Raw genomic sequence first — 23,399 nt, 5'->3', positions numbered from 1 at the left:
GTAGTGTAAATTGTTTGGATTTGTAAGTTGCTTGGCGTGTTTTATGAACTTAGCCACAAAATAAACCAGACTACTTGCAAACAATGATAGCTTTGTAACATTCTAAGCCAAAATTAAGGAAGTCATATTATGCTAAACTTCTTTGGAGCTATATCCTACTTATTATATGTTGCAAGTTAAGCTACTTTGTGTAAGAAACGTGTCACTCCTTACTAATATTTCCCTTGTCTCAAACTATGGAAGCTTTTAAAGATTCAAAGCAGTGATCACTGGCTAAACATAATGGAAGATGTGCAGCAAGTCAAGAATTGGGAACAGTAATGCAAATTGTAAGGGCAAAAATTAAATAATGGCATAAAATAAATGAGCTATAGAATTTCATTGTGGCATTCCTATGCCTAAACAGGTAACGCTCAACTTATAACCATTCATTTAGTGACCGACTGAAATTACAATGGCACTGAAAAAAGTGATTTATAACTGTTTTTTATACTTAGACTGTTGCAGCATCCCTACATTCATGTGCTCAAAATTTGGGCCCTTGGCAATTGGCCTGAATTTATGACACTTGCAGTATCCCAGGGTCATGCGATCATCTTTTGGGACCTTCTGACAAGCAAAGTCAATGGGGAAACCAGATTCTTTTTTTTTTTTTAATTCAAAAAGTTTTACAAAATTTTTTCCCCCCTTTCCCCCCTCTCCCCCCTCCCTTCGCAACCCCTCCCCGACTTCCCGGAACGAGCACAAGGTATAGTTAAAAATAAAACAAACATATGCTAAAAATTTTTCGTCCCAACTTAATTACCGTATATACTCGAATATAAGCCGATCCGAGTATAAGCCGAGGTCCCCAATTTTACCCCAAAAACTGGGGTAAACTGGGGACTTGAGTATAAGCCGAGGGTGGGAAATGAGGCACCTACCGGTTGAAACCTCCTCCTCAGCTGAGAAGGCTGGCGGCTCCCCCGCCCCGCCCTCTCACTGCACCGGCAGGGCTTCAGTCCGGTAAAATGTGAAAAAAAGAAAAAAAAAAACTCGAATATAAGCCGTATATACTCGAGTATAAGCCGAGGGGCTTAAAAAAAAAAAAACTTGAGTATAAGCCGTATAGACCCGAGTATAAGCCGAGGGGACGTTTTTCAGCACAAAAAATGTGCTGAAAAACTCGGCTTATACTCGAGTATATACGGTATACCCCTACAATCATCAATTCCTAACTTCCCCCAAAAGCAATCAAAAATAATACATCCTAATCATTCAAAAACAGTCTGATAACTCTTAGTCTGATATCTACGTTGAATATAGTCAATCCATTTTTTCCATTCCTTTAAATATCTTTCTTGCGTATTGTCTTTCAAAAAGGCTGATATCTTCGCCATCTCAGCCAAATTGGCAACTTTCAATATCCATTCTTCTATTGTTGGTACTTCTTTTTTCTTCCAATATTGTCCTATTAGTAATCTTGCTGCAGTTATTAGATTTAAAATCAATTTAGTCTCAATTACTGTACAATCCGTAATAATTCCCAACAAGAAAAATTGCGGCAGGAACTTTATCTTCTTTTTCAGAACATTTTGTAAAATCCACCAAATTTTTATCCAAAAGGCCTTTATGTCCTTACAAGTCCACCAAATGTGAAAATATGTAGCGTCATCACAATTACATCTCCAACATTTTGCTTGCATTTCTGGATACATACACGATAATTTTTAGGATCTAGATGCCATCTATAAAACATTTTATAAAAATTTTTCCTCAGATTCTGTGCCTGCGTGAATTTAACATTTCTAACCCAAATTTTTCCCACGTTTCCAATAATATTGGCTCCTGAAAATTTTGTGCCCACTTTATCATACAGTCCTTTACCAAGTCCCTTTCAGAATCTATTTCAAGTAACACATTATACAATCTCTTTATATGCTCCTGAGACTGATTTCTAATTTGCTTTACCAAATTTCCCTCGTTCTGCTCTATACCAATTTTCTGATCTCCCTTCCATCTAGCACGTAGTTGCTCATATTGAAACCAAGTATAATTTTTCCCTTCCTCTCTTAATACCTGCAGAGATTTTAACTGCAAATTACCTCTTTCAGTATACAAAAGATCTTTATATGTAATCATTTCCTGATTCTGTTCTATGTTTATATTTTCTACTGTATGTCTAGGACTTGCCCATATAGGAACCTTATAATTTAGTTTATAAGAGTATTTTTTCCAAACACGCAGAAGGGCATTTCTTAGCACATGATTTTTAAAAGCCTTATCCACTTTTTTGTCATAAATTAAATATGCATGCCATCCATATAGCTATTATTTTAACAAAAATCTTATAATCATTATTTAAAAGTGAGATTGGCCTATAATTCCCAGGTTTAGAACAATCCTGTTCCTCTTTTGGTATCAATGAAATAAAAGCAGCAGGAAATGTTGGTAGACCTCCCCAGAGGCTTTGTTTTAATTAAGCAGGGAAACCAGATTCAATTAACAATTGTGTTACTAACTTAACGGTAGTAAAATGGGGCCAAATTCATTTAACAACTGTTTTGCTTAGCAACACAGATTTTGGACTCAATTGTGGTCATAAGTCAAGGACTACCTGTAACAAACAAGAATTAAGTTTAGCTGGGAAAATTCAGAAATTCTGACTGCTGGGCATCTTTTAAAGGCCTGCATTTTCTTTCCCATGTGGATTAAGTTAGCACTCGTTCTACAGGATTCTATTTGTAGATTTGCGTTAACAGCCTTGGAATGAAACCATTATGTTAATCACACCTCTTTTTCTTGGGAGATAAATAAAATATAAGATGGCAAGAAAAATTGTTGATGTTTTTCTCTCCATTTCTCATCTCTGTGTTTCCATAGGGAGGCCCAGGAGCTTCAGGTTGCGGATATGGAAATTTTGAAGAGATTGGCCCTTTAGATACTGATCTAAAACCAAGAAGGACAACTTGGGTAAACTGTCTTAACTTATAGTGGGAAGATTGGGTGTGTTCTGGCAAACCATGTTAAAAAATATATACTTTTTGCAGAATGTTGATTTTTGTTGCAGACTTTGAGATCTTTCTTGCTCATTTTCCTCTAGGAGCCCATATACAGTATGCTTCTGAAGCTGTCAGTTATTTAATGTGATCTTACTCCTACATTTCATCCAGTACCCTAATACAGGGGTGTCAAAGTTGCAATGACACATTGGCGTCACGTGACTTATCGCAGCTTTTCCCCCCTTCACTAAAATGGGGGAGGGGATGGCCAGCGCCTGACGCATCCAGGCTGCGAGTTTGACACCCCTGGCCTAATAGATTACTTGTCTTTATGTTAGGAGATCTTTATTTGCTCTGTTTTTCTGTATTGTTCTTGTGTTAAACAAACCAAGTAAGACTTTAGGTGTTACTTAGGATTCATATTTGAAGAAATGAATTTTACCAGTACTCGTAAGATGCTCTTCCACTATCCTGAAAGCCAAAAACAAAAATGTGTATATTAAAAATATAGATTACAAGCATATATATGCACATGTACACAACAACATACACATAAACACACAGACAGACACATAAGGATCATTTATAAAACCTTAAAAGAATGAGCTTAACATTGGGAAAAAGTATTGTTTTGAAACACAAACTGTGGAAGGGTTGACTCTGTTGCAAGTATTAACAACTGAAATTATGGCTGAGGTTGCCTATGAATGAGAATAGCTAATGCTAGGACATATTTAATAAATGCCTCTAGGCTTAAAATATAGCGATAATGAGTAGTGCGCTACCCTTTCAATGCAAAATAAACTCTCTCATCTTGCCTTTGTGGGAATCTTTGGAAGACTCCTTCTTTGTCATCCTTTTTAAGTATGCTGCTCTCCCTCTTTTTGTGTTGCTGATGTCAGTGTTTTCTTTGGGTGATGTAGCTGCAGGCAGCAAGTCTTCTCTTTGTTGACAATCCTGTTGGCACCGGATACAGTTATGTTAATGACTCCCTTGCCTACGCCACAAATCTCAGTATGGTCGCTTCGGATATGATGGTGGTTCTCCGAGAGTTCTTTAAATCAAAGGTGGAATTCCAGGCAAGTACAGCCAGAACAGCCCATGGAATGCTATGTTGTCCACTACCACTGTATGAAGTCCCTAAGCTATACATTAGCCCTATTCAAACATTGCAAAACTGAAGTACTCATCGCGCAAGCTTTTTCCTTAAGCTCTGCTGAGATTTATCAAATGTCTTTGGGGATGGATGTTTACAAAAGGAAACCTTGCTTAAATTTGCTTAAAATTGCACATATGCTGACTTCCTTGCAAATCGGTGTCTTGAACAATTGGCCTCCTGGTTCATGCCAAAGCCAGTCCGCTAATAGTTATGCTTGCAAAGGCTCCTGCAGACTGTTATCCTGAACAGTATCTGTTATAGGGCAAGGCCTGTTCAGAGTGCTGACATAGCAGGAATTCATAATGGGAGTAGGCGAGATTTCCTTTCTCCAAAGTATCTCAGAGCATGGGGCAAGTGATGATGTATTGAAAGTCTCCTCATTCCTGCCAGCGTAGAGATTGCTCCCTCCTGAAAATTAGCCATTTAATGGAGTGATTTATAATCCTAGGCCTAATTTTGGCCAGAAAGATTTAGGCCATAGGATTAGTCCTGGGAAGCAGGGTTTTTACTATGATCAGAGGGAGGTATGAAAGGTCCTTATAAATTCATTATGTTGGCCTGTCGTCAAAATGGTGTGGATTCTCTTAACTTCAGGGGGGGAATAAAATTAAATGTTATATTTTTTAAATTTTTGGAATGAAATCCCAAATGTCCTAGTTGGTGTGTAAATAACTTAATTTGGTGTACTGGTAATTCTTGAGTTATGACAGTTGCTTAGCATTACAACAGACACCCCCCAAAAAATGTACCTATAGTTATGACCATAATTCAAAGTTCTGACAACAACGCTCCCCTCCCGCCCCCCGCCAAGCGGTCAAATAATTGCATTTTGGGTGCTCAGCAATGAACTTGCATTTATGTGATTTAGAAATGCTTTTTGCCAGAAACCAGGGTTTGCTTAGTGACTGTGGCATTTGCTTAATGATTGCAGTGAAAAACATAAAATTGAGTGTGATCACGTGACCTACTTGGCATTATGCAACTGTAATTCTGGGCTCAGTTACATTCGGAAGTTGCCATGTACCCATAATCTGCTTTGCATTGTAATGAATCCTATGTCTGTGGAATGAGGCAGAACAGAAATCCAAGAGGGTGTCTTTTACTTGGCTTTATAGCTGCAGATGGAGGCCATTTTGTCTTGCTCTTCTGAGGAAAGATTTCCCTGTAGTGTTTATGGGCATCAAGAAAGAGGAAGAAAAGAGTGAAGGTTTACTTATGTATTGAGTAATCCTTTTATTTTTCTGGAAGGTATACAAAGCTCAAGCTCTTAATTTTTTTAATGCATTTTTCCTTTCAGACAATCCCCTTCTACATTTTTTCCGAATCTTATGGAGGAAAAATGGCAGCTGCAATTGCTCTGGAAGTTCATAAGGTAACATTGATCTTTTCCTGTCATAGAAAATGGATTCTCTCAAGCTAGCTTGGATTTCTTCTGCAAGATCCTAAGGGAAGAATCTCTCTTAATAAATGAGGCATATAAAATCCTCCTCAAATCAAGGTTGGTTCTTGATTAAGTGTTGATTATGATGGAAATGTTTTGCTACTGCTTCTGGGATAGATTCCTCACCTCTCAGTTCAGTGGTCTATGACCCTGGGCTCTCTGATGCTCTCCTTTCCCAGGATGAACTAAATTTGACTGCCTTTTTTTCAGATCAAAACTGGCTAGGTGCTGTTACCTCTAATGGGAAATATATATGGGTTTCCATGTCAGGTGTGAAAGAAGAGGTCTACAAGTGGATCAACTAACTGATTTATTGCTATAGCCCAGTGGTTCTCAACCTTTTTTTTCTTCACAGACCCCCTTTAAATACCTTTTGTGTCCATGCAGCATGGCCATGGATCACCAATATAATAATCATAACATTTCTTCAAGCCTGTGACATCATTGCGGCCTCCAAGGGATCTGTGGACCACAGGTTGAGAACCACCGCTATAGCCTATGCACCAGACTTTTCTCAACTAATAGCACCTGCTTAGATTTAGATAGGAGTCACGTTGGACTTGGTCAGTTTGTGGCCATGTAAGGATTCTAGGCTAATCCCTCTTTCAACCCATCCCCAGTTTCTTCCAGTCCTTCTCCCATGTCCCAATATGTTTTTCAACCAGTCATCTGATCTTGGAATTTCCACTCAGGATTGCTTAGAGTGGGCCATGGCCAGTTGGCCACAGGCACACTTAGAAAGCCTTGGTTGTCCCCCTCCTGGGGCATCTCCAAAACATTTGACAGATACAACTTATTGTTGTATCTGATATCTCAAGAGTAATCGCAGCTGTTGAACGGTTTATTTTAATGTTAATGATACCAGTTAAATCCAATTAAATCTTGCTTTTTGACCTGATCCTATCCAGTTCTTTTCCCCTTCCTTCCCCTCATGTGGATGTGTGGATCTTGCATGTGACTCAGGCACCAGGTGCGGTCCTCAGGCCAAAATATATTGTACAACATTATTATTATTATTATTATTATTATTATTATTATTATTATTATTATTATTATTATTATTAATTGAATTTCTAGACCACCCTTCTGCCGAAGGACAGAGCGGTGTACAGCCAGGCTAAAAACATACACAATATACAATATTAAAAACTAAATTAAGACACTTATTACACAATTGGCCGAAAAATTAAAATAATTAAAATCTAAAAAACCCCAATTTAAAATATAAATAGAATTTAAAAGTTAAAAAACTAAACAGTTTAAAAACGTTTAAGCTAGCCCCGCGCGAATAAACAAATATGTTTTCAATTCGCGGCGAAAGGTCCGAAGGTCAGGTATTTGGCGTAATCCAGGGGGAAGTTCATTCCAAAGAGTAGGAGCCCCCACAGAGAAGGATCTTCCCCTGGGGGCCGCCAGCCGACATCCCTACTGCAACCAGTTGTGTAAGCGCACATTGGCAGTAGAGCCATCAGTTAGCAAGTGATTGAGCAGCTACTCTTACTTTTCTCTAGCTGTTATCAGAAAATGTGGAAGAAAGTTGATGTGGGAGGGAGCGCGGAGGGAGGGAGGGAGGGAGGGAAGGAAGGAAGGAAGGAAGGAAGGAAAATGTAATGTACAAATTACATAATGCCAAGTATATTTTTGATTGAAGAGATCTTGGAAAGACCAAGTTCTGCAGATAAGTGTCTCTCCCAGACTTGATTCCTGGCATGGATTTGATAACTAGCACAATGGAGGCAAAGGATGTTAGCACTGAGCTCAAATAAATTGTGCATAGGCAGCAGAGTCCACAGAAGTGTGTTAAAACTGGCAAGATGGTGAGCAGTCCATCACAAGGCAAGCCCCGCCCCTTTTGCACATTCGTCATTGCACATTTCAGAGAGGCGAGTCTTTACACTCCATCCACCATCTTCCCGCATGTATGAGATTTGATTGTTTTTAGCCAGAAAAGCACTTTCCTTAGATATAGCATCAGCTAAGAAATCAACTTTTAATAATCTGCAATTCCTGTTACCTTCTTCCTGCCCCTAAGGGAAAGTGCTTAAAAATATATGATACATTTACCTCAGAATAATTAGGTTTTAATTAAACCTTAATTCTATTTTTTTTAAGGCTATTCAAGCTGGAACAATAAAGTGCAATTTTCATGGAGTAGCCCTTGGTGATTCATGGATTTCTCCTCTAGGTATATTCATGTGGAACTAAGTACATCTGTGTTATTCTGTATCTTCCAATGTATTTCTTGCCTCCTTCTGGCAAAATCTAAAAAAAAATAAGAATGATCTGATATTCAATACTAGCAACCAGGTTCAATCGAGATTGTAGAGGGTTGGTTTTATCCCAACTTGACTTCAGGTGCTTTAGGATTAAAATCCTCTTCTCTCCATCTTACCTGTATACTGAAATTATTCCATTCTGCTTGTCTGTCGGAGAGCTTTTGGAGACTGAGGAAGTTTAATATGGAGTCCTTGATGCTCTCTGAGCTTAGTGCTTTGCTTGCAGATGTGTCATTACATAACTAAATAATACTGATGATGTTACCTGGTTAGGTACTGCAAGCAAACAACTAAGTTGAGAGAACACCAAAGACTCTGCAGTTCAGCCTTGAACTATAGATATTCTCTTCTATTGGAAGTTTAATATTCCAGCCACTGAGGATTATATATTTACTTACATGTGACTTTCTGGTTGGTTATTTTAAGTATGATTAAACTCGGCAATTTTTATCTTAAAGGAAAAATGGTATTGCATGTTGGAATAGGAGAGCTAACATGATCCTGATTACTGTAAACAGAATATTGTTACTAAATACACAATGGCGGTTGTCAGTAAGAATCTGGGTTGGGCTTCCCATGTGATTTGAAAATAGTCCAGAGAGTTTACTCCCCCCTCAAAATCTTGGCTTTTCTTCAGAATGTGTAATAGCAACATGAATAAGATCTTTTTAAAAATGTGAATAGTTTAATGTCATTCTCCTCAGCCTGGTAGCATCAAGATATGTTAGCTAGAATACAAGCCTTTCAGCACCCAGCCAGCATGGCTACCCCTGCAATCTGGGGGTGATGGAAAGCTCGTACCAATGCTCCTGGAAGGCACCATATTTTGATACCTTGGAATAATGAACAGTTTGGTGCTAAATTAGATCTCCATGGATTTAGAGATTTTGTAACGCTCCACTTTAAAAACTAGGAGTTCTTTCCCTGCACTGATGCTGCTGCCTCCTCTTCCTTCTCCTTTTGAAAAGCTGCCAATTTTTAAATTGCTAGGATTGATTTTATATAAGTTCTTATTTTGTCTTGATGCAGAAAATGCTCAGGAACTTAAAAATTTCCCGCCTGCTATAAATAGAGAATTGTGAGAAAGATACTAAAGTTTATGCCCACTAGTCTGTTTTATTTTTTTAAAAAGCCAATCTTAATTTTTGTTTCTTTTAGATTCCGTGCTCGCTTGGGGGCCTTACCTATATAGCACTGTAAGTATACACTCCATATTTTAAAAAAAGATTATTAATGTTCTTATAACTGCAAGGAAGAATAGAAAACCAAAACGTTGGAATACAGTTCGTACAAAAAATAAAACTCTGAATAAAACCAATAAAAGAAGGGGAGAAAGAGAAAAAGAAAAATCACTTGAACTATTCTACTTTAATAAATAGGGTAAATAAACTTTACTTTATTATGCAGATATGGTAATTACCTTTAAATCAACATTCACGCAACTTTGTTTTTAAAGCACAATTTAATCCTTGGCCATACAACATCTGATGAACCTGTTTTGCTGCCAATAAAGAGTCAATTCAAAGCTGGGAGTTAATAGATTTCATTCAGCCTAGCTTGAAGCACTCGCTAGAATGCTTCCTTCCTCCTCCTTTTTTTCTTCCTCTGCTTTTTGACTGTTCATCAGAGTTGTCATGTTGGATCAGACCAGAAATATCCCTCTATTCCAGTTCCTAGAGGTCAAGTTTGCATGCTGTGCTTCTGGGGAGCTCCAGAGATGGGATTGAAGTCAGCAAGTTCCTAGAGTGTTGTGATCAACATTGATTGTTTATAAACAGAGGCTAGAAGGAAGTAAACTCTTGGGCCTCAAAAGCTACATCCACTTTCAGTGCATATTTGGGATCCATTTATGTGTTCATGCATGCAAGCACATATTTTCCATGTGCCCCCCTTTTCTATACAGCTGCTACAGCTGCCCTTAGCTGTTTTTGATCCCTGAAAATGCCACCTAATAGCATTGGCATTAAACTTGGCTTCAATAGCAGGGTCTCAAGTGTGCTGAGATTTATCTACCCTGCAAATAGGTCATAAGATAAGATCCATTTAAAAAGAAACTATATAAAGTTTTGGTGGTAAATACAGACACTTTAGAGCATCACAATCCCTTTTACCGAAGACTTCTAATAGTTTCTGTTTGCTGACTTTGCTCAGATTAATAAAGCCATTCTACCGGTCCTCTAATACTATATAGCATTCCAGGTAGCCTCTACATTTTCTTTAAAGCCGTTGCAAATAATATCGTGTTAAAATACAATTTGGCATTGAGGCGGTTTACTGCCCAGTTTATATTCATAACATAACATCAGAGTTGGAAGGGACCTTGGAGGCCTTCTAGTCCAACCCCCTGCCCAGGCAGGAAACCCTACACCATCTCAGTCAGATGGTTATCCAACATTTTCTTAAAAATTTCCAGTGTTGGAGCATTCACAACTTCTGAAGGCAAGTCGTTCCACTTATTAATTGTTCTAACTGTCAGGAAATTTCTTCTTAGTTCTTAGTTCTAAGTTGCTTCTTTCCTTGATCAGTTTCCACCCATTGCTTCTTGTTCTACCCTCAGGTGCTCTGGAGAACAGCCCAACTCCCACTTCTCTGTGGCAGCCCCTGAGATATTGGAACACTGCTATCATGTCTCCCCTAGTCCTTCTTTTTGTTAAACTAGACATACCCAGTTCCTGCAATCGTTCTTCATATGTTTTATCCTCCAGTCCCCTAATCATCTTTGTTGCTCTTCTCTGCACTCTTTCTAGAGTATTCCTTTGAAAGTACTTGAGGCATTATATGCAATGTTGGTTCTGAATTTATTTTCTTTCCTTTCTGCTCTGTCCCCACCCCACTCCTTGTACTGCAGTCTTTCCTAGATGATAAAGGCTTGAAAGAAGTCACTAATGCTGCCAAGAAGATCCTGAATGCAATGAATACAGGGGCATTTAAGCTTGCTACACTGCTTTGGGATAGAGCAGAGGATATCATAGAAAAGGTAAAGTGATAGATTGAATTGATTATGTGGCATCAACTGAGTCCTTTGGGAGATAGGGCGGTATATAAGTTTGAATAATAAATAATAAATAAACTTGATGGCAGATTCTAGGGACCAGGCAGACAGATTTTGTCTCTGACAATTTGTCTCCAGCTTGGTCTTCATGATCTCCCCATGGTGCACCTATCATTGCTGTAACTGAATCCATCCCATCTCATCATCCTCTTTCCTTTCCTTTCCTTTCCATTTTCCCAGCATTTTAGACTTCTAAGAGAGCTAGATCTTCACTTAATGCAGTGGTTCCCAACCTTTTCTATACCCCGAACCCCTAGAATGCTTCTGATATATTCTCGCACCCTTACAAAAGTAAATAATTATATGCATATAATTACGCATATACACTATAATTTCACATCCTCTGGAATATCATCTCGCACCCCCAGTTGGGAACCTCTGACTTAATGTAAAGCCTAGTTTCTAGAGTCTCGACTGAGAACTTTGGATGGATTTCTTCTATGATCCATTGGTTTGTTTTCTTGGCTATCTATTCTAGGGTATTCTCAGGAATCCTTTTCAGCCCCAAACCTTAGAGCAAAGCAAACCATGTCTTTTGTTGCAGGATGTTTTGTTCTTAATGTCATTTCTTATCTTGTCTAGAACACAAATGGTGTGAATTTCTATAACATTCTAACCCATGAATCTACGGAGGACACAGCTCGTTCATCTACTGCAACTGAAACCACCCCATTTTGTAAGTTGAGTGAGAACTCTGCAATGCCAGAAATCTCTTTTTAGCAAGACGTAGTAGTTTTAGAAGATCAAAGATGTAGCCCAGGGTCTCCAAACTTGACAATTTTAAGACTTGTGGACTTCAACTTCCGTGCTGACTGGAAAATTCTGGGATTTGAAGTCCACAAGTCTTAAAGTTGCTGAGTTTGGACAGTCCTGGTGTGTAGCCCCTTTACAGATGCTAGAATGGGCTTAGCAGTAGTTATCTTTTTCCACAGAAAATCTTTGGAAGTCCAGTTTGTAATATCTGAATTCACCACGCACTAGCCCTCTCGATATACCTATTTCCCAGGATCTGGGAGGTAGGTGGCTTACGTGATATGTCTATTGCAACTGTGCAATGGAGATCAGAGCCAAACAGGAAGTCGCAACCTTCAAATTCCCTTTCACTGCTCCAATGCTCTAACTGAAGTTGCTGAACTAAAGAAAGTTTCAGGAACTCAGCAAATGATTCTTTCATGAAAAGACTACGGTTCTGATTAACTAAATAATCAATTGTTCTGTTATTGTTATATTGGATCTCCATATAAATCCCAGGCACTACAGACTGCCAGCTTCCAAACTACACAAAATGCTTGAGCTGAGCATTACAAAATTAATACATTAAAAAATAGGGTAAAGATATTTTTTTATTGGAGAACATGTCATTGAAGCCTTGTCAACAGTTTTATTTTTTGCTTGATGAATGGGATAGGCTCTTGCAATTTATGGCCATAATATATGTAAAAGATTCAGCATTTGACAAAGGAGTGCTAGACAGGCTCTAGTGTTCCCTACTTACTTCTGAATGAATCTGATTAAATTTTGGTAGGCTGCCATTGATTTACTGTTCAGATGCCCTGAGCAGATGGTCCTTCACATGACTGGAGTCTCTGTAGTTCAGAGTTCTTTTAATTTCAATTTAATTACACATTGATCTGTTGCCATATTGGGTTTTTTTTGTTTGTTTTATTTTTTTATATTTATGATTTGGTTGTTGCAATTGTGTGTGTGTGCGTGTGTATGTGTATGAGAGAGAGGGGGAGAGAGAAAATCTTCTGCACCAAAGATTAGAGCATCCATCTTTTTCAAATAAAAAAAATACAAGAGGTTCTCTTTCCAGGTAAACCTCAAACACGGTCTTCTTTGTCTTTCTTCAGTAAAATTGTTCCAGCGTCATGTGCAAAATCAAATAAAAGACAAGCTGAATGATCTGATGAATGGGCCCATCAGAAAGAAGCTGAAAATAATTCCAGACCATGTCAAATGGGGAGGTATTGTAATATCTGCCGGCTCCGTCTAATACTCATATAGTTTGTTATACAGTATATCCTAGCTCACTGACGAATGAAGAACTCTACGATGAAGCTTTTCCCTTAGGAAACTATATTTTTATATTATATTAGTTATGATCAGGGGTGAAATCAAAACATTTTCCCTACCGGTTCTGTGGGCGTGGCTTGGTGGGCGTGGCAGGAAAAGAATATTGCGAAATCTCCATTCCCTCCCCTCCTGGGGGAAGGATATTGCAAAATCTCAATTCCCACCCCACTCTTGGGCCAGCCAGAGATGGTATTTGCCAGTTCTCAGAACTACTCAAAATTTCTGCTATCGGTTCTCCAGAACCTACTGGATTTCACCCCTGGTTATGATTGAACTTCAATGGCAAAATGTGCTCTATCTGCAGTAACTGAACTGATGTACTGTCTTTAGGGGGAACTGGGGATATTCATTTATCTATGCTACCCATCTCACTGATACAACTCTGAATGGCTTACAATAACATTCAAAATGATGGTTCTTCTGAATTTAAGTGGAATGGAGGTGTTTTTTTGTTTTTTTAACACTTTAACCTATAAAAGTGACACCAAAAGAAAAATGTTGTGCAGTTAATTGTATATGTAAAAAAGCAACCTCAACAGCGTTAATAAAAGTTAAAATATTGAGTCTGGCTCTCTTGAGTTTAGCCTCTGTCCTGGAAGGAGATTTTAGGCCAGCCGGACTTTGCAGAGTTAATGTTGCAGAGAAAAATTGGAGGAGGGAGTGCTGACTATGTTGCCTTAAACATCTGGAGAAAATCAATACAAGGCTATAAATCTGAATATCATTTATTTCATAAGAGATGATGATGAAGCAAGGTTTTTAGGAAATAAGGATATCAGCTTCCCTCTAGAACAGGTGTGTCCAAACTTGGCAACTTTAAGACTTGTGGACTTCAACTTCCAGTTGAAGCTGGCTGAGGAATTCTGGGAGTTGAAGTCCACAAGTCTTAAAGTTGCCAAGTTTAGACACTCCTGCTCTAGAAGTATAACATACCAGTCACCACCTTTCTGTTATCATGGGAACTATCTAGACAGCGTTCCGAATTTGGCACTGATATGTAGAGTTCAACTCCCAGAATTCTTAGCAATGGCCATGTCATTTGGGAAATTCTGGGAGTTGAATCTGGATGGGAGTGTTACAGAAGATTTGAGGAATGACTTAGACTGGCATGCTATTCAAAATAGTCCCTCAGAACAGGGGTCTACAAGCGTGGCAACCTTACGACTTGTGGACTTCAACTTGCTGGCTGAGGAATTCTGGGAGTTGAAGTCCACAAGCCGTAAAGTTGCCCAAGCTGGAGACCTCTGCCTTAGAATGTTTGGATTTTCTATACTGTATATTTGTAATAATAACTCCCTCTTTTTGACCGGAAGCTGCAATTCTAGTACATGTGAATTTTTTTTTTCATCTCTAGGTTAAGAGTCTTTTCATCAAATGAGAACTCCCCAAATTCTTTGGAGAACACTACAGTGATTATTAAACTGACACAAAATTAATAGAAATTCCATATATAGATATACCATACAGACAGATACAAAACTATTAAACCACAGTTGGGGAATTTGACAAAAACGGATCTGTGCATCCTCCTCTTATATTTTTAAAATTGTGTTAATGTCGGAGTCTTACTTGGTGGTGCTACTTGGAACCCTGAGAGTTAATTTGTCTCATTTGCTAGATTTCCAATTACAATCAGGTATAGGAAAAAAAATGTCCCCTCAGATTAAAACCAATTGGGTTCTAAACCAGGTTGAAGTTAATTACTGTACTATTTCAAAATCCATTTGCAACCATGAAGTTGTTAGAATTTCTGGGTGGATCTGAGATTCAGGCAGTGGTGGGATTCAAGTAATTTAACAACCAGTTCTCTTCCCTAATGATTTCTTCCAACCACCAGTTTGCCAAACTGCTCAGAAAGTTAACAACCGGTTCTCCCAAAGTGGTGCTAACTGGCTGAATCCCATCACTGGATTCAGGTTATAAACTCCAAGCCCCCACCCTTTTTTCCCCACTTTTTAATGCTGGCTCCAAAATTCAATAGTGGATCATAGTTTCCTCCAATTTAGAAATGTAATTTGAAAAGTTAATTTTCGCAGGTTAAAATGAAAGAAAAACCCCCAACTGCAGAAAGAAATGGAAATATCAGATCCTGGCCATGAGGCAAATGTGTCTTTTTTGCATCTCTCTCTCTCTCTCTCTCTCTCTCTCTCTCTCTCTCTCTCTCCTCCCTCTCTCCCCTCCTTCCCTTTCTCTCTCTCTCTCCCTGTCCTCCCTCTCTCCCTCTCCCCCCTCTTCCCATTTGTCTCTCTCTCTGTCTCTCTCTGTCTCTCACACGCACGCACACACACACATGTCCCCTTTCTTTATCAATAACACTGAGTATGACCTTCAGACAGCATAAGGTTATCTGCCTCTTCTTACTCTTTTGTTATCACTCTACAGGGCAATCAACAGGTGTATTTATGAATATGGCTGAAGACTTTATGAAAAATGTAATTGATATTGTAGACAACTTGCTGGAGGCCAATGTGAATGTCACTGTATACAATGGGCAGCTGGATCTCATCGTTCCTACAATAGGTAAGGGTGTTTTTTTTCCATGGGAAAACAGGTTATTATTATTAGATGCAACTTTATACTAGTAGTCCTCGACTTATGAACATCATGGAGCCTGCCCATCATGATTGTAACTCATGAAGGTCCTAAAATGGGTCAGTTATGTGACTGACCTGATTTTACAGTCTTTTTTGCGGTGTTCATTAAATAAATCTGCACTTAAGTAAACCAATGGTTCACGATTGAAGAAATGGGTTGATTATATGTTTTAAGCCGTCTCCATTTCTACTTTGCTCCATTTTGAGATTTCATCAGTCTTTGCAGGCATATGCTAAACTCTGATAGATTCTTCTTCTTTTCATTTACAGTTTATTAACTTGGGTTAAACGATTAACATACAGTATATAGGCAAGCAATGTGCTGGGTTTTTTTTTCTTTAATGAGATATGTAAACCAGACCACTGTAGTATGGTCAACAAATCCAGGTGAACAAATCTAGGCTGAGTAATAGGTATGAATGCAGCCTGTGTTATCTATCCACTCAGCTGAGTTTAGTCTGAGTTCTTGCGGTGGATGGCAGTGTTGGCCCTTTTGAGCAAAAATGACTGGAGCTTTCAGGTCCATTTGATCAAAAGCATTCACATCAGTGTCGGGTAGACATAGACTAAGTTATGGAGTAATTCAATCTCCTAGCACTGGGGCAAAGATGGTATGCTTATATTTAGATTACAGTTAGATAATCTTGACTATAGTAAATCCTTCATTAATATAAATAAGCATATTTATTTATGTATAAAATTTATTCATTACCTACTCCCAAAGGATCCTAGGCAATGTACCAATGACTACACACCATTTTCCACATTTATACTGTTCTTTTCTATTCAGTGACAATATTTATTCCCAGACATTGGGATAAGATTGCTACCTCAAGGTCTGGAAAGCAAATTGCAATGAATGGTAAATTAATATCAGCTAGTTAAACCATGATGATTTCAAAGATGAGTTCCTGGCCAATGGTAGCAATGATTGAGATAGCCAACGTGACAGCAGTTGCCTGGCTATACATTTCACACACACACACACACACACACACACACTGCTAAGATTACTGTATGTTTTAAGTGCTTTAATAATTTCGCAGTGGGCCATTGTGGGCAATTGCAACCAAGATTTTTAATAACTCTCTAAGGCCATGATGGCGAACCTATGGCATGCATGCCAGAGGTGGCACATGTGCCGTCACCAGCTGCTCTTCTTGTTTCCAGCGCACCGGCCAGCTGGTCCTTGCAAGCACCAGAGCACAGCCTGAAAACCAGGCAAAAAAAAGGCACGTGTGCGCCAGCCAGCTGGGTTTTGGGTTTCCGGCACACACACGCACATTCCAGTTTGGGCCCTCGGTGCTGAAAAGGTTCACCATCACTGTTCTAAGGTGATTCATCTTGCATTGAAAGGGTTTTTTCCCCACTTTTATTTATTTGTTTTAAAAAATCTGCATGCTGCTCTTTCCAGGACTTTTTGTTGCTTTATTTATTTTGACGGATAGCAATAGCACTTAGATTTATATACTGCACCCGTAGTGCTTTAAAGGATTCTCTGAGTAGTTTATAATGTCAGCATTATTGTCCCCCAAAATCTGGGTCCTCATTTGCCAACCTCGGAAGGAGTCAACCTTGAGCCAGTCAGGTTCCAATTTCTGACAGTGAGCCGAATCAATCGGCGATACTGCATTCTAACTACTGTGTCACCATGGCTCTCCACCACGGTAGGTGGGGGAATCATCTGTTCAAACTGGAGCAGTTTGTTGCAGGATTTTTTTAACGATAGAGTTACTGATCCCTGTTCTATGTTTAGGGCAAGAAGCTTGGCTCCGGAAGCTAAAATGGCCCAAACTGAAAGAATTCAGTGCACTGAAGTGGCATCCTTTGTACACCTGCCCAAAATGCACAGAGACGGCTGCTTTTTATAAATCCTATTATAACCTGAGCTTCTTCTGGATCCTCAAGGCTGGCCACATGGTAAGTCCTTTTCATGCCTTCAGAGCAAGAATGGGAGAGCTTCTGTTTTGTATGTTGTAAGAAGGAAAAACATTTTATAGACACAGCTTTGCATAGCACGAAGGCAAAAGAATAGGGCAAGTAGGATGATACTTACGTCCCTTCCATGAAAGAGGGAGGTGCCAATAAAATAAAAACTTTGCAAAAGAGGGAGAGAGGAGAGAGACTGACATAAGCAATGCTTTTTCATTTGATCATAATAATATATGGAGATTCTTTTTTCCAATACTTTTGATTGAAGAATTTAACAATGCTAAAAAGTGAAACTGTCTTTCCCAGAGTCCTGCCTTAATTCCAAAGATCATTGTCATTTCTAACCAGGTTTTGGCATAAAGTTCATAAAGGTTTTCCAGAATTTTATAGAAATATTTCTTATTTTAACCCCAATCAAAGAAGTCAGTTTAATGTTCCATTCTTTTGTTTCCAACAATCTTGATCTTCAATTCATCAAGTTGCTATCATAGGGTTGAATCTCTAATTAAACTTACTTTTTCCCAATCTCAAAATTCGTCCAGGTCATTTTTCATCTGCTGGCTTATCATTTGTGTTTTTACTTTGTCATTTCTGTCTTATAATTAACAATGTCTTTATTTTACAACATTTATACATCAGCTGGAATTTGTTTTGCCTCTCATCCTGACAGTTTATCATTTCCTCCATGTTAGTCTGTTCTGTGTCTTTCTTCCTTAGAATCTTCTTCAAAAAAATGCATTTGCAAGTGCAGAAATTATTTCTGTCAATTTAGTTGTATGTTTCTCAATTCTTCAAAACAATCCTTTGAGATATCTCAAGCATCATAACTTTGTCATTTTATAAATTTCACCCCTCTTCTTTCAGTTCAAGAATAGAAGACAGGTTCCCGCTTCCTTCTTTTTACTATTCCTGCCTGGAAACATTAGTCTTCTTTAGGATCCAATTTCTTTAATCACAGAATTCTTTATTTATTTTCAAATTTCAACCAAGCATCTTGGTTGGTTCCTAATAGATTAAACAATTAAATTTTCTGCAAAGAAAATATCATATCATATCATATAAAATATTAGCAAAAGGCCTAATATTCCGAATTCGCCTGTTCCCTTAATTATTTATAAGTTTCATCAATTACATTTATTTCATGTTCTTTGAATTCTTTGAGACAATAGCTAGTTTTACCTCTACTTTGGAACGAAGTTTTATTCATCAGACTTGCTTGGAAGACCTTCGTTAACTTTAAAGTCACTATAAATCCAAAAGCGGCTAGTAAGTGAGGTTGGATGAACCCAATGTCCTTAAAAGACTCCACTGTGTTTACTTGATGGCTTCCCTTATGTCCCAGGGCACTGACCTGTGGGTCAACTCCTGTCCTGCAGTCTCTTCATGTGGAGTGGCTGTCTGGAGCACAAGTGGGTAATCTCTCATCCTCTCCTTATGGAGAGGCTCTGTTGACTGAGTTTACTCCCAGCTTGTCAGTCTTGACCATATTCTCATCTCCATTCCATCAGAGACATTTAGTTTGCCATTCCCTCATCCAGAGTCCCCCAACCTTTTCAGCTTTGTGGACTGGCAGGGGAGGGAGAGGGGGAACGGTTCTGCACATGCGCTCACCCACTGCTCAGTTGAGTGGGGATGCTCACGTGAGCTCGCCCACCACTTCTGTGCCCCAGTTCCAAAAGGCTCAAGGCCTGGTAGTAGGCCATGGCCTGGGGGTTGAGGACCCCTGTCCTAAAAGACTATGGTTAACCGTCTATATTTGAGATAATGGAGTCTAAAAATATCTTGTAGTTTTACCGGAATGAACAAGACTTCTATTTCTTTTTTTATTTTATTTTTCTTTGGCCTCATTGAACAATGAACAGTAGATGAATAATATTACAAAATCTAAGGAGGGATTTTCTCTACTTTGTGGTCCCCGCACCCTTTTCTTTCATGGCTGCTCCCGTTCTTGTGGCTTTCTGGAAATTCCCCTGCAGTTGGCTAACTGCTGATCCTTTTTTGTTCTCAGGTCCCGGCTGACCAAGGTGACATGGCGCTGAAGATGCTTAGGATGGTCACCCACCAAAAGCAGTGATTAAATCAGAGCCAGCTGGCTTGGCTCCTCTACAGAACAAAAGCAGGTTGTTTGGAATCTTTTTGTGGCACCCTGAAAGCAGAAGGAACAATGACACCATTGTGTTTTGATTTTCTCACATATTATGCAAGGCATTTTAAGGAGACACAGATGGAAATAATTTACTTTCTCCTGTGGTAACTTCTTTTGTAAAATGTAAAGATCTCTTGATCCACTTCTGGTTAGCATAATTCTTAAATGCTGGAAAAGGAAGTTGTGAATAAATCAGGGATGGGCATTTTGTAGGCTATATGTGGCCTCCGTGTTGCAGCCTCAGAAGATCCTCCTTTTGTCCTGCAACATCTGGCAAAATTGGTGAGATATTAACGATACCCTTTTGGGGTAGGTTTTGCCAAAGGAAATATCATCCTCCCGAAGGCAAAATGCATCCATTTCCATTTTCTAAACACTCCCAAATAGCTCAAAAATGCCTCCCATCCACGCTCCGGCCCATCCTCTTGGAGACATCATTATCCTAGGCTCCAAATAGTCTAGGATAGCTCCCAGCACAAGAGAGGTTTCCCACTCTTGAAGTAATGTTTTCTCAATGGCATTGTTTCCTTTTGATTGATTTTCATTCTATCTATCTATCTATCTATCTATCTATCTATCTATCTATCTATCTATCTATCTATCTATCCATCTCTCTCTCTCTATCTATCTATCCTCTATCTATCCTATACATGCACACATCCTATACATGCACATTCATGCCTCTTTGTAGATATTTTCTTATCCAGGTCCATGGAAAGGCAATTTTTCTGATGATTGGCCTCCCAGAGACAAGCATGTGATCAAGTGTGGGTGAAATTGTCCTGGGAGTGGGAAGCCAGAGTATTTTGCAGTCAAGCACTTTTCTACCTGCTCAGGCAACACCTCCACCTCCTGGAGGTTGCCCCAGAGCTCATGCCCAAAGCCATCACCAATTTTTCTACCAGCCTTTGCAGCTTGATTAAAAACAAGGGGTTGGATTCAGGTCTTATTTAAATGAGATTTGCTTCCTAGAAAGTATTTTCAGGATTGAAGGGCATAAGCCCAACTCCATACAGACCTAAGGTCTCACTTCTAAAGTTCCGTATTTTTTGGAGTATAAGACGCACCTTTTTCCCCCAAAAAAGAGAGTGAAAATCTGGGTGCATCTTATACTCCAAATGTAGCCTCATCCAACTTCTCAAACGGAGGTTTCAGAGGCTGAAAAAAGCATCAGAAACGAAGCTTCAGAAAAAAAGCCCCCAAACAGAGCTTCAGAGGGTTTTTTTCTGAAGCTGTTTCTGAGGCTTTCAGAGGCAGAAAAAAGTTTTTTCTGAAACAGAGTTTCAGATGTTTCAGAGGCAGAAAAAAAAGCAAGGCACAGAGCTCACAACCAAGGAACCTGTTGCTAAAATTCACCTCTGGGAACAGCTGATTGGGGGTATTCCGGGAGGCCAATCCACCTGTAGATCAGCTTTTTTCTTATTTTCCTCCCCAAAAACTAAGGTGTGTCTTATACTCCGGTGTGTTTTATACTCCGAAAAATACAGTAGTTTTCCTTGGCTTCCAAGGAGGAGGAAATATAGGAATAAAAGCAGCAACTTGGAGCAAAGGTTCAGCATCTCCTAATCTTGATCTTTAGGTTAATTGATTTCTCTAAGCCACGGGTGGGTAAATGTGGCCCCTTTACGACCTGTGGACTTCAACTCCCAGAATTCATCCCAGTCTAAGCAAAGGTCAAACTATTGGATTGTTTGCCCCAATCCATCTGGTGTGGTTCAGATGAATTGGAATGGTAGCTGCTAGGATTCTGAAACGGCTTCGTCCGGCACAATTGGATGGTAAATTGAGAACTATGGGTCTAACATGATCCTCTCTGTTCTTTTTCGACAAGAATACTTTCTGTGATTTAGCAAAATATAATTACCTAACCTTTTAAGTGACTTGCCAGTTTGGGATAGCTAGTCTGTTGTTCATAAATCCGATGCAGTTGTTTTGTTTTGTTTTGTATTTCTTCCTTTTGACTCATGATTTAAGTTCTCTGTTCAGGTGAGTAACCAACTGAGGGGGTTTTGAGGAGCATTTGTTTCCTTTGCATTGTTTAGACACTTAAGGATAAAATGAAGTCAAATGCTGAGTCAGGAAGTGCCAACGCCTAGGTGTGGATAATAATTATAAAATTCCATGTGGTAGATACCATAGATAGACTTGTCTGCCTCTAATGCTGAGAAAAAGCAAATACACAAACTTAGTTCAGAATTCTCTTCCTCTGGCTGTCCCACTTGCTCATTCTGTGTGGGAAGTCACTACGGAGGCTTCTCACATTGGTACTGAAGTTCCTCTCTTGAACCGTGAAGTTTGTAAGGAAAGCACTGTGTCTTCCTTAAAGTTGCCAACTGTTGGAAATGAAACTGACATTCTTTATACACAGTTCAGTGCCTGCCTAACAGAGAAAGAAGTCAATTCCATGATGGTGAAATTGCCTTTGTCTTATGTGTCTTATGTATATGTATATGAAATCTGAAAGCCAAAGACGTGGCCTTAATAAAGATTGATTTCCCTCATACCTCATCAGCAGCTCTGCAAATATATCTGGGTGATGGAGCAGAGATATTTTTAAAAAAGGACTGTGTAGTGTTTTCTCCCCCCCCCCTCCAACCAGCTTGCCCCCCAGTTGAGAGCTGTGGCAGAAATTTAAGCATCTCTGCCCAACGTCTCTTCCATGAATGTAACACACAGCTCTCTTCTTTTAATCTTGCCTGGACTTGCAAGTTAAGAAAACTGGTTTTTTTCCTATGATCTCTCCTAAAGTGCAATAAACTATTAGGCCACTTGATGGGGCAAGAGATCTTTAAATAGGGCCGTGCCTGGAATGCCACTGATCTGCCTAGCCCAGGAGTGTGCAAACTTGGCTCTTTTAAGACTTCTCAGAGTTGAAGTCCACACATCTTAAAAAGAGTAAAGTTTGCAAACCCCTGGCCTAGCCCATTATTGTCATTTTAGCTTATGTGTATGATTTGCTGAATAAAATACAATTGGCTGGAGTTTGCACAACATACTAAGCCAGGGTGGCCCACCTTGATAACTTTAAGACCTGTGGACTTCAACTCCCAGAATTCCCCAGCCAGCCATGTTGGCTAAGGAATTCTGGGAATTAACATCATTGCCAAGCTTGGACACCTGTGTGCTAAGCCATGAACTATGAGTTCGCTCAATAAATCCCTGCTGTACAAGCTTGGTGTGTTGCATGAACTAGTGGACCTCCTGAGTTTCAGGCTGAAATTTTACCATCCTGACTTGGCAATGCCACACATTGGCACCTGAGATCACGCAGAGTAGGGGCTATACTAGTAAACTGCAGCCTGAACTCTGGGCTGCTTCATGAAGAATTACACACACACACATGGGAAGGCAGGAATGTGTGAGGACACTCTGCAACCTCACAAGAGGGTGGTTGTGAGGCAAATAGGAGGAAGACATAGTAGGTATAGTTGCCACCTTATTTATAAAAAAAGAATGAAGGTGGGATATAAATAAAAATGCAGTCACTAAGTGTTGTGACATGGGTTTTGAACCTGTTTCTCCTTGCCTGCTGCAATGGAATGAAATCACGAGTTGGAACGAAGAGCGATAGCAAGGTGAGAGGTTCTTGATATGAGCTCAGTGCCCTTAATAGATATCTTAGAAGCAATTGGCCAAGCCTTTGTTTTGAAATACATGAAGCAAAAGACCACCTACTTTGTCTTGAATTGCCCTATGAGGTCCCTGCTGCAATATTGCTCCAAGTTGGTTTTTCAGCTATTGC

The 23,399-nt window shown here is 39.3% G+C and overlaps 1 protein-coding gene across 1 annotated transcript in view; it reads left to right on the top strand.

Annotated features, from left to right (window-relative positions):
• SCPEP1 (serine carboxypeptidase 1) overlaps positions 1–22,160 on the top strand; it is a 28,686-nt gene extending 6,526 nt beyond the window's left edge. Inside the window, exons 3-13 of the mRNA XM_058170214.1 lie at positions 2,863–2,952; positions 3,905–4,060; positions 5,438–5,512; positions 7,694–7,766; positions 9,016–9,053; positions 10,706–10,834; positions 11,492–11,585; positions 12,763–12,876; positions 15,368–15,505; positions 17,336–17,499; positions 19,520–22,160. Coding sequence (XP_058026197.1) covers positions 2,863–2,952; positions 3,905–4,060; positions 5,438–5,512; positions 7,694–7,766; positions 9,016–9,053; positions 10,706–10,834; positions 11,492–11,585; positions 12,763–12,876; positions 15,368–15,505; positions 17,336–17,499; positions 19,520–19,585 — 1,137 coding nt within the window. The 3' untranslated portion in view covers positions 19,586–22,160. The remainder of the gene's footprint in view (positions 1–2,862; positions 2,953–3,904; positions 4,061–5,437; positions 5,513–7,693; positions 7,767–9,015; positions 9,054–10,705; positions 10,835–11,491; positions 11,586–12,762; positions 12,877–15,367; positions 15,506–17,335; positions 17,500–19,519) is intronic.
• The last annotated feature ends 1,239 nt before the right edge of the window (positions 22,161–23,399 follow it).

Source organism: Ahaetulla prasina, chromosome 2 (genome assembly GCF_028640845.1).
Source record: "Ahaetulla prasina isolate Xishuangbanna chromosome 2, ASM2864084v1, whole genome shotgun sequence".
Lineage (NCBI taxonomy): Eukaryota > Metazoa > Chordata > Lepidosauria > Squamata > Colubridae > Ahaetulla > Ahaetulla prasina.
This window is presented reverse-complemented; position numbering and strand designations above follow the sequence as displayed.